Source organism: Thalassophryne amazonica, chromosome 17 (genome assembly GCF_902500255.1).
Source record: "Thalassophryne amazonica chromosome 17, fThaAma1.1, whole genome shotgun sequence".
In the NCBI taxonomy this organism is placed as follows: Eukaryota; Metazoa; Chordata; class Actinopteri; order Batrachoidiformes; family Batrachoididae; genus Thalassophryne; species Thalassophryne amazonica.
The window spans coordinates 35,307,274-35,319,322 of NC_047119.1; the positions used below are offsets into that span (position 1 = coordinate 35,307,274).

Below are 12,049 nucleotides of genomic sequence, written 5' to 3' on the forward strand. Positions count from 1 at the left end.
CTTCATCCTTAAATAGGGGACACCTGATTCACACCTGTTTGTTCCACAAAATTGACGAACTCACTGACTGAATGTCACACTACTATTACTGTGAACACCCCCTTTTCTACTTTTTTTTTTTTTTACTAATCGCCCAATTTCATAGCCTTAAGAGTGTGCATATCACGAATGCTTGGTCTTGTTCGATTTGTGAGAATCTACTGAATCTACTGGTACCTTGTTTCCCATGTAACAATAAGAAATATACTCAAAACCTGGATTAATCTTTTTCATCACATAGCACTAGTATTATTCTGAACACTACTGTATATCATCCAGCCAAAATTGTTATAGTGGCAGGCCTAACCAGGCCCAAACATGTTTGACCCCCAAAGTCCAGCGTTCTTAACAGCGCCTGTTGGTTTGTGACATTTTATGTTCTGAGTTAATCCATAATTTGGTTTACAATTAAAAGGAAAACGACTCCTACTTCCATGTCATATTCTGTTATTTCAACGTTAACATTGACTGTTCAAATGAAAGGTTGAATCTAGGATCATTTAAATATGTGCTTCTTTTGAGATTTTTTTTCTTCCAGGAGATGCTGAAAATGTATCATTAGATACAAAATTAATTTGGTTTCTGGGGCCCTGCGGGCCCTAATCCCCGGCTCCTGGGGGCCTGCGCCCCCCAGACCCCTTGCTTATTTTCCTCAGATTTCACAGTTTTCATTTCATAGCCCTGCTATGACATGAAAACTATGCCCTGCTACGGTTCATCCTTGTTCCCAATTTGATGCGATTTGATATGTATTTGACACTGATTCAATTCCTCACAATGCGATATGACGCAATTTGGTGCGATACGATGCGATTCAACATGTTGCAAAGAAATTATACCAAAAATTTAAATAGAAAATAAGAAGCTGCAATTCAGTATGGTACTATGGTATTCTTCTTTGTCTGATTCCACTAGAGGCAGAGGATTTCTAAGCAGCAAATTTACCAGATGCAATATTAAGGAACAGGAATTGGTTCTGCCATATTTGGAACCTGTTTGATCACACTGTCAGAGCTGAAACAGTGCAGTAAGACATCACTCTTGAGTGATTTAAAGTGAGTCACTCGTTGAGAAACAGTACCACCTTGGCAAAAGTAATTTGAGATACTTTCTTACCATTCTTGCAGTGTGGCGCGGCAACAGCCACGGGATTCTTTCCAAATGACCTGTGTCTTGTCAAGTTTCCCATCTTTAAAAATACAAATGCAAAATACTTCATCTGCTGCCTCTACAAAATTCTTGTCACATATAGCACAATTTGAATGATAAATCCTGTAGCACATAATTTATCACGCTTGGCATGCGAGATGCAACACTGCAAAGTCTGTAAAAATTATACGATATAGAGATTAGATGACACTTTAATCTGGATTTAAATAACTCCAAAGAATCGGACTGTGTTATGTCAGTAGGCAGACTATTCCACACAAAATGTGCAGGTAACAAAGCTCTGTGACCTACTGAATATTTCTGCTTTGGGAATACAGTAATCTTGCCTCCTGAGGACACAGAGCACAGGCCGGTACCTGAGGTTTAATTTGAACTACCAGATAGGGAGGTGCTAATACATGCAGGATTATGTTTGTACATTCAAATGCTTGTGCACCTTGATCCTGATTACTGAAACCAGCACTCTGTCGCTATCTGTCTCTGTTTCCTTCCCTCCCACAGATCATTAAACATGGATTGTGAGAACCAGGAGAAGGATAAAGATGGTAACCCCTCAACAACGGGTTCTTTCAATAACAGCAACACAAACAACAGTGAGTGTCTTCTTCATTTCAAGGCTTTAAATATACAGTCCAAATAATTGCACTGATTTAATCAGATTGTTAGTTTTTGCAGATCAGTTTTTTTTTTTTTTTTTTTTTTTTTTCCCCTTCAAATCTTCAAGAGCTTTCTCCATGTGAAGCTATGTTTAAAGCCTTATTACTGTAATGAATGGGTACTTGTATTATTTTACAGGTATTCAGACCATAGACTCTACACAGGCCTTGTTCCTGCCCATAGGAGCCTCTGTGTCTCTGCTAGTCATGTTCTTCTTCTTTGACTCGGTACAGGTGGTCTTCACCATTTGCACTGCAGGTACATGTGGTTACTAATTGTTAAACATTGCAAGTGATGTTCCAACTTTCTAATTTCATGTTGTTTTTAGTTCTATGCCCATATGAGGAAACCTGGCTAGGATGCACTATCATTTGATTCGTACCTTGAGCTTGAAACTGATTTATATAGAACAGTGAGGGGGGGGGGAGTGCTGTTATACCTCTGCTAATAGAAAGAACTCCCAAACCTTAGGAATAAAACCAACTGAGAGAAATTATTTGTACAATTATTAATAATAGATTTTTATTATTATTCATACCCCATTACTAGAGCCACATCAGTGATTGGGGCTTTGCTGGAAGAATTTTCAGAAATAGTTTGATTAACCTCCCCTACAATATACTGGAGAACACAATATATCTAACTGATCAAAGAGTATTTTACTGGTATTGTTATGCTCAAAATACTCCACACTGGTAAAAATTACAGTGATGCTGAATTATTCCTACAGCGCCATGTATTAGACATAGTGACCCCAAGTAGCCTGTTGATTTGTTAGTCAAGTGTCAAATGATACTAAATTAGGAAGCACTATATGCCCCATTGTTTAAAAAAGTAAAGAACTGTAACATCTCCATTGCACTGACTGAATACTGCAACAAGTGCTCTAGGTGTATTTAGTCTCATTGCTGTTCTTTGTTCTTCTCTCTTTGTCCTCAGTTCTTGCAACAATTGCATTCGCATTCCTTTTGTTGCCAATGTGCCAGTATCTGACCAGACCCTGCTCCCCACAGAACAAGTAAGGATGTCCTCAAATAAATAAATAAATAAATATCCAGTGCTGTTTCTGTTTTTAAGCACATCTTCAGGTATGCAGCAGTAATATACAGAGGCATTTTTGCACCAATGTGACTCCGGTGCGACTTATACTCCAGAAAATACAGTAATATAGATACAACCCCAATTCAGTGAAGTTGGGATGTTGTGTGAAATGTAAATAAAAACAGAATACAATGATTTGCAAATCCTCATCAACCAATATTCAGTTGACTACACCACAAAGAAAAGATATTTCATGTTCAAACTGATAAACTTTGTTTTTGTGCAAATATTTACTCATTTTGAAATGGATGCCTACAACATGCTTTAAAAAAGCTGGGACAGTGGTATGTTTACCATTGTGTTACATAACCTTTCCTTCTAACAGCACTCAGTAAGCGTTTGGGAACTGAGGACACTAATTGTGTGTGTCATGATTGGGTATAAAAGGAGCATCCCCAAAAGGCTCAGCCATTCACAAGCAAAGATGGGGCAAGGATCACCACTTTGTGAACAACTGCATGAAAAAATAGTCCAACAGTTTAAGAATGTTTCTCAACGTTCAATTGCAAGGGATTTAGGGATTCCGTCATCTACACTCGATAATATAATCGAAAGATTCAGAGAATCTGGAGAACATTCTACACGTAAACGGCAAGGCTGAACACCAGCATTGAATGGCTGCATTAAAAACCGACATCATTGTGTAAAGGATGCAAAGCGAAAGACATACATCAACAACATCCAGAAATGCCGCCGCCTTCTCTGGGCCTGAGCTCATTTAAAATGGACAGACACAAAGTGGAAAAGTGTGCTGTGGTCTGATGAAAGGGGTGCCGGAAAAAAATCGAGTCACGTCCGAATCATGATTCTTATTTATTACGATTCTGAATCGATCCAAAATGTTCAAGAATCGATTTTTAAAAAGCACTTTTTAAAACATTTTCTTGCTTACTCGCTGCGTGTACTGTTTGTCAGGCAACGGCATCCGTACTGCAGCATCCCCATGAGGGGAGGCTCCGGCGTGCTTCAAACATTCATGAGCTGAAGCTTAGCATGGCGGACTAAGAGGTAATTCAGCTAGCACCGTCTTTGCTGAAGGCAAATGGTTGAGCGCATTTTGGATTGTATTATTTGCTGCGTAAGAAGGAGCTTGACATGACTTATGCAGTGTGCAGAATCTGCAAAATGAAAGTCAAGTACTTCGGAAACACTTCAAATCCGCAAGCCCACATGCTACGCTATCACCCAGAGCTAAAAGGAGCGGAGCAGCGGTCTCTGCCGACGACTGACCAGCGCTTCGCTAAACTGCCAGCCAACTCTAAACGAGCAAAGCAGATAAGTAAATTTACATCTAGAATCACTTGATTAACCTTGTAAAGCTGCATTTTCTTAAACATAAACATTTTTTAAGTAATATAACTATTTCTCAGAGCTCTTTGAATCAAAAATCGATTCTAAATCGAATTGTCACCCCCAAGAATCGGAATCGAATTGAATTGTGAGTTGTTGTACGATTCACATCCCTATCTGATGAGTCCACATTTCAAATTGTTTTTGGAAATCATGGAGGTCGTGTCCTCCGGACAAAAGAGGAAAAAGACCATCAAGATTGTTACCAGCGCTAAGTTCAAAAGCCAGCATCTGTGATGGTATCGGGTGTGATAGTGCCCATGGCATGGGCAGCTTACACATCTGTGATGGCACCAACAATGCTGAAAGGTACATCCAGGTTTTGGAGCAACACATGCTGCCATCCAAGCAACATCTTTTTCAGGGACGTCCCTGCTTATTTCAGCAAGACAACGCCAAGCCACATTCTACATGTGTTAAAAGTAGACTGGCCTGCCTGCAGTCCAGACCTGTCACCATTGAAAATGTGTGGCGCACTATGAAGCACAGAATATGACAATGGAGACCCCATGCTGTTGAACAACTGAAGTCGTACATCAAGCAAGAATGGGAAAGAATTCCACCTACAAAGCTTCAACAATTAGTGTCCTCAGTTCCCAAACGCTTATTGAGTGTTGTTAGAAGGAAAAGTAATGTAACACAGTGGTAAACATACCACTGTCCCAGCTTTTTTGAAATGTGTTGCAGGCATCCATTTCAAAATGAGCAAATATTTGCACAAAAACAATAAATATCAATTTGAACATTAAATATCTTGTCTTTGTGGTGTATTCAATTGAATATAGGTTGAAGAGGATTGGCAAATCATTGTATTCTGTTTTTATTTATATTTTACACAACGTCCCAACTTCATTGGTTTAGGGGTTGTATATCGGTTGAATGATTTGTTGAAGTAAATAAAAAATGAAATTGGTGTCTGGATTATTTTTGAATAACCATACATTATATACATCATCTCCAACCTCCCTGTGCAGTTTCTGAAGTCTTTCGACACCAGGTCAAGTGTAAGGAAATATCAGCTGTTCCCATACAAAGCAGTAATAAAATTCAGGGAATCACCAGCAACACTTTGCCTTTCTTCAGTAACAAATATGAGCACCACCTCTCCAGTTACAAATTCAGAACCTCCTATACTGTTGCACTGCCCATTCTATGCTTTACAAAGCCAGCGTTAACTCCACCTCCAACCCAAAATCCCTCTACATAGAGTGGGGTATGACTGTGCAATTTCATAAATGTCAATTTCTTGTATAGAGTTTGTAAAGTTCATTGACTTAGTGACAGAGTTCCATTCATATCATATTGTGCAGTTTATTTATCATTTATACGATTCATATGTCAACTTTGTTCTTTGTCCATTAGATTTTGCAGATACTCCTGCTTAGTGGTGGGATGTTTCAGTTATTGAATGGCAATTTCTATACATTTCATAGCACAATTATGCATTTCTAAATGCACTTGCACCAAAAGGAGTTTTTACCTTGATAATGAAGCAAATCATCCATCCATCCATCCATTTTCGTCCGCTTTATCTGAAGTCGGGTCGCGGGGGCAGCAGCTCAAGCAAAGCCGCCCAGACCTCCCGATCCACACACACCTCCCCCAGCTCCTCCGGGGGAACCCCAAGGTGTTCCCAAGCCAGCCGAGACATGTAGTCCCTCCAGCGTGTCCTGGGTCTTCCCCGGGGCCTCCTCCCAATGGGACGTGCCCGGAACACCTCTCCAACGAGGCGTCCAGGGGGCATCCGGAAAAGATGCCCGAGCCACCTCAACTGACTCCTTTCGATGTGGAGGAGCAGCGGCTCGACTCATATTTATTCAAATGATTCCTTTAAGTCTATAATGTATGACTAAGACGATTCTTCTCTGCTGTGTGTTTTGTTGTAGGATTTCCTTTGGCTGTTGTGGGCGTTTTACTCTTGCCGAGCTCCTTTCTTTTTCACTCTCTGTCATGTTGGTGCTCATCTGGGTGCTGACTGGACACTGGCTTCTCATGGACGGTACGTCATTCTGTCATGACTGTTGTGTGCATGTTCTACTTGGACACGGGAAGGAAAATATACATGTATAATATATAGTGTCAACATTCTGAATTAATATACAAATTCAAAATAATCATTTTTCTATCAGAATCATTTCATTAATATATACGGTAAAATTCTATTCGTTTTCTGACCAAATATACTGACAGAACAGAAAAAAACCCATTACATTCTGCAGTAAGTATGCATTTTAGTTGGCATAGATTCCAATTAAGATGCTGCAGAATATGAAAATAAAACAACTCATCCTTAATGTTCTGTTAGTGAATCTTTCTTACTCATCTTTGTAGACCGCAGTGTCGAATGGCAAATTGCTTTCTGACAAATCAATGTGCATGCACTGTTAGTTCATTCATTCACTGTTCCCGCTTATTCCTATTAAGGATCATGGGTGAGGTGGAGCCTATCCCAGTGTCATAGGGCGTGAGGCAGTAGGGTAGTCCTTTTTTTGCAAAGTTTTAAAATTTAATAACTCTGACCCCATGAATAGGTTCCAATTGATGAAAAAACATGCTGTGTAAAATTTTGTTGGTATAAATTAATTTTTAGAGGTAGCTCGAAAGCATTGAAATTTTTTTTTTTATATAATGCTACACTAACTAAAGCTTGAAATTTACCTGTGGAGGCCATCTTAAATTTCTAAGTGATGCCAGAAGGATTCATCAGGACTTACTTTTGATATGTTGTTGAGGGTGGGTTGGGCCACTGTTAAGCTTTTTCAGCATTTGGAACGTATTCAGGGTGTCAGAAATTTAAATTTCAAAACTTTGCAAAATAAGGATCACCCCAGTGAGACAGGGCAATGCATTGTTGTCAATTTGTGAATTGTATTTCAAGTAAATTACTTGCTAACAGGGCAGGTCTACTAGAAATGATAACATGTATTCACACTTGGAATACATGTTTTCACATTTGGAAAAGCTGAAAAATTTCACAGTACTCACAGTGAGGAAAATAAGTATTTGAACACCCTGCGATTTTGCAAGTTCTCCCACTTAGAAATCATGGAGGGGTTTGAAATTTTCATCTTAGGTGCATGTCCACTGTGAGAGACATAATCTAAAAAAAAAAAAATCCGGAAATCACAATGTACGATTTTTTTTTAATAATTTATTTGTATGTTACTGCTGCACATAAGTATTTGAACACCTGTGAAAATCAATGTTAATATTTGGTACAGTAGCCTTTGTTTGCAATTACAAAGGTCAACCGTTCATGTAGTTTTTCACCAGGTTTGTACACTGCAGCAGGGATTTTGGTCCACTCCTCCATACAGATCTTCTCCAAATCTTTCAGGTTTGGAGTTTCAGCTCCCTCCAAAGATTTTCTATTGAGTTCAGGTCTGGAGACTGGCCAGGCCACTCCAGGATCTTGAAATGCTTCTTACGGAGCCCCTCCTTAGTTGCCCTGGCTGTGTGTTTGGGGTCATTGTCATGCTGGAAGACCCAGCCATGACTCATCTTCAAGGGAAGGAGGTTGTTTGCCAAAATCTCGCAATACATGACCCCATCCAGCCTCCCTTCAGTACGGTGCAGTCCTCCAGTCCCCTTTACAGAAGAGCACCCCCAGAGTATGATGTTTCCACCCCCATGCTTCATGGTTGGGATGGTTTTCTTGGGGTTGTTTTCATCCTCTAAACATGGTCCAAGATGGCGCCACGTGAAGGCGCCCTGGTATTCTGGTGCTCCCTGTTTTGTCTGTTTTTGTGCGTGAATCATGTCATCGTGTCCCTACACCCGCGAGGAGCTTCTAAACATCAAATCATCAACACCCACGGACATTACGCCAGTTTTTTTAGTGCCTGCAGCTGAACTGGTTCACTTTTTGGCCAAAAATGTGAGACGACGGCGGAGAGGGAAACGCGCTGGAGCTCTCATGCGCCTCAGACGAAGGGGCACGCGCACGCCCCTACCTGGGATATTTCTCTCCAGCGTCCGCTCACTCCACAACAAGATGGATGAGCTGGCACTGCTGATGAAGAAGAATAGAGATTTCTCCTCATCTTGTGTACTGTGCTTCACGGAGACGTGGTTAAATGCACAGACACCGGACTGCGCGCTCCAACTAGAGGGATTCCAACTCCTCCACGCAAACAGAGACCGAGCACTCTCTGGTGGAAAAACTAGAGGGGGAGGACTTTGCTTCTATATCAACAACGCCTGGTGCTCCGATGTGACTGTGATCTCCCAACACTGCTGTCCCTCTCTGGAATATCTCCTCATAAACTGCAGACCGTTCTACTCTCCACGTGAGTTTAACTCTTTCATACTTTGCTCTGTGTATATTCCACCAAGCGCGGACATGCACGAGGCCGAGCGAGTGCTCGCGGATCAGCTTATGAGCGTGGAGAGAGACTTTCCGGACTCTCTTGTTATAATTCTCGGCGATTTTAACAAAGGGAATCTCAGTCAGGAATTACCAAAATACAAACAGTTTGTTAAATGCCCGACGAGAGAAGGGAGCATGTTAGATCATTGTTACACGACAGTGAGCGGCGCCTACCGTGCGGTGGCCCGTGCAGCTTTGGGACTCTCAGATCACGTGATGGTCCACTTGATCCCCACGTACAGACGGAGACTAAAACTCTCTAAACCTGTTGTGAGGACGTCTAAAATGTGGAGCAATGAAGCTGTAGAGGAGCTACGCGTGTGCTTGGCCACCACGGATTGGGATATGTTTAAGGCTTCAACAGACAGTCTAGATGACTACACGGACACTGTGACGTCATATATTCATTTCTGTGAAGACAGCATCATCCCACAGCATACCAGGGTGAGATATAACAATGACAAGCCCTGGTTCACACCTAAACTCCAGCAGCTCCGTCAGCAGAAAGAGGTGGCTTTCAGAGAAGGAGACAGAGACAGCTATAGAGGTGCAAAGTACAGATTTAGCAAGGAGGTGGCAATGGCTAAATCCATGTACAGTTCACGTCTGCAGCAAAGGTTCTCTGCCAACGACTCGGCCTCTGTGTGGAGGGGGTTGAAAGAGATCACCAACTACAAGCCCAGAGCACCTCGTTCTATTGACGACCTCAAGCTGGCCAACGACCTGAACGTCTTCTATTCACGGTTTGAAGACAAGGACTCACACCTCCCCACCCCCCACACAACTGGATATTCAAACACTCTGGACCTCCCCACTCCCCCTGTTGCCCTCTCGGTCCAAGAGGAGGACGTGAGGAGACATTTCAAAAGGCTGAATCCACGTAAGGCCCCGGGCCCAGACTGTGTCTCTCCTGCCACCCTGAGACACTGCACTGATGAGCTGGCCCCAGTCTTCACGGGGATCTTCAACACCTCCCTGGAGTCATGCCATGTTCCAGTCTGTTTCAGGTCCTCAATCATAGTTCCAGTCCCCAAGAAACCACGCATCACTGGACTTAATGACTACAGGCCTGTGGCTCTCACGTCTGTAGTCATGAAGACCTTCGAACGCCTGGTTTTATCCCACCTGAAGTCCATCACCGACCCCCTCCTGGACCCCCTGCAGTTTGCCTACAGAGCCAACAGGTCTGTAGATGACGCCATAAACCTGGCCCTGCACTCCATCCTGCAGCACCTGGACTCCCCAGGAACCTATGCTAGGATCCTGTTTGTGGACTTCAGCTCTGCATTCAACACCATCCTTCCAGCTTTGCTCCAGGACAAGCTTTCTCTGCTCCACGTGCCCCACTCCACCTGCAGGTGGATCACAGACTTCCTGACGGACCGGAGTCAGCGTGTGAGGCTGGGAAAAATGTCTCGAACACTCGGGTTCTCAGCACAGGATCTCCACAGGGCTGTGTACTTTCCCCTCTGCTCTTCTCCCTCTACACTAACTGCTGCACCTCCAGCCACGACTCCGTAACGCTCATTAAGTTTGCGGACGACACCACCCTCATCAGACTCATTTCGGATGGGGATGAGTCTGCCTACAGGAGGGAGGTGGACCGGCTGGTGACCTGGTGCAGCAGCAACAACTTGGAGCTCAACGCCCAGAAAACAGTGGAGATGATCGTGGACTTCAGGAAAGCCACAAATCTGACTTAAAGTCAAATCTGATTTAAGATTTAAATTGGAATTTATTTATTCATTTCAATGCTTGCATATCCTTTGAAATGTAAGATTTTAGAATTCCCAAGGATTTCACTACTGATGGGAATCCTGCAGTTTGAATTAATACCATGTCTCACACTTTTTAAATTCTACTCCTGAATATATGTGATTTTTATGATATAAAATGAAGCTGTTGCAGTTGAAACAGATTTGTGTGTGTCTGTGTGTGTGTAAACCCTGACATTCTCCCACATGTGATGTTAACACCCTCTAGTGTCTGATCCAGACATACCTTGTGCACCCAGAAGTTGAATATAAATCGGTGTTAGTGTATCAAAATGTTATGAGCAGGAGGCATCAATCAGAATTTCTTTTGTAATTAATTAAACCTTTGAGAGTGGTCGATTCTCATTGAGCTATTTTAGCTAATTTCTGCAGAAATGTGGTGCCCTGTTTTTAACTGTTGTGTATTTCCCTCCCTTTAGCGTTAGCCATGGGCTTGTGCGTTGCTATGATAGCCTTCGTAAGGCTTCCCAGTCTGAAGGTGTCTTGCCTGCTGTTGTCAGGATTGCTCATTTATGACGTGTTTTGGGTAAGAACTGCACCCATCTCCATAGTTTGCCACAAACACAGCTGACATGTGAGCTGCGACTTCCAGATAACTTACAGTTCAAGACATCCATTTGAATAAACCTCTATTCGGCTACCCTCTGTTACCCAGTAACAGAGGGTAACCTGTACATGTTCCTTTTAGGAATTGTCTGGAGGGAATAGAAGAACTTGGTAATTGATATCAAATATCCATCCATCCATCCATCTTCTACCGCTTAGTCCAGTCAAATTGTGTTAATAAGGATGTACTGTAGAAAATAAGACCTTATAAGGAAACTGTTCAAAGACAAGAAGCAGAATAATAACTGAACCAAATGAAAAATCCGAACATGCTGTTCTCATGTCCTGCTAATTTTAGAGGTTTTTTACAGCACTGTAACTGTAATTACTTTGGGTCAGTGAATATAGGGAGTAGAAAAGGACAGTGAAACTGTCAACAAAATCAAGCACCTCAGTTTTGTGAATGAACATTTTTATGATGTGAATTTGTACTCGTGAACAAGACAATAAAAAATTCATTATTCCCAGTTTCATGCACTACAGTATGTACTTTGTATCATTTAATTACACAACGGAAATTGGAGCATGTAGCTCTTTCAGATAACTTGTACATTTCTTTCAGATGATAATAACATTGCTTCTTAGAAAGAGGATTAAAGATGAGTTGCATTGTCCTCTTTATGCAATGCTTTGAGAACTGTTTGAATGCTGAATCATACAGCATTATTGGCACCTTATATTTACTTTTTAAGACATATATTAAAGTATGTTCAGAAATAAATAAAAATTTAATTTTTCTATCATAATGGTTAATAAAATATCTCAACTAATTAAACAATAGTCAAAATGCTTTCATACAGGGAAATAAAAAACAAAACAAAACAAATTGACATTAATGAACCCATGACATGGTTATTGGCACCCTTTGAAGAATTTACAGTAAATCATCACTTTCACAGATTTCTTTAAACAAGTCAGTGTATGCTTCTTCTATTCAATTCATGTGAGAAAGTGGTTAGAAAGAAAAAGGTCAGAGATAACA

At 41.5% G+C, this 12,049-nt stretch overlaps 1 protein-coding gene across 1 annotated transcript in view; it reads left to right on the forward strand.

Annotated features, from left to right (window-relative positions):
* The window catches only part of sppl3 (signal peptide peptidase 3), a 72,161-nt gene that overhangs the window by 52,071 nt on the left and 8,041 nt on the right, over nucleotides 1-12,049 (forward strand). The window contains exons 3-7 of the mRNA XM_034191654.1: nucleotides 1,711-1,802; nucleotides 2,005-2,124; nucleotides 2,806-2,884; nucleotides 6,204-6,316; nucleotides 10,881-10,987. Coding sequence (XP_034047545.1) covers nucleotides 1,711-1,802; nucleotides 2,005-2,124; nucleotides 2,806-2,884; nucleotides 6,204-6,316; nucleotides 10,881-10,987 — 511 coding nt within the window. The remainder of the gene's footprint in view (nucleotides 1-1,710; nucleotides 1,803-2,004; nucleotides 2,125-2,805; nucleotides 2,885-6,203; nucleotides 6,317-10,880; nucleotides 10,988-12,049) is intronic.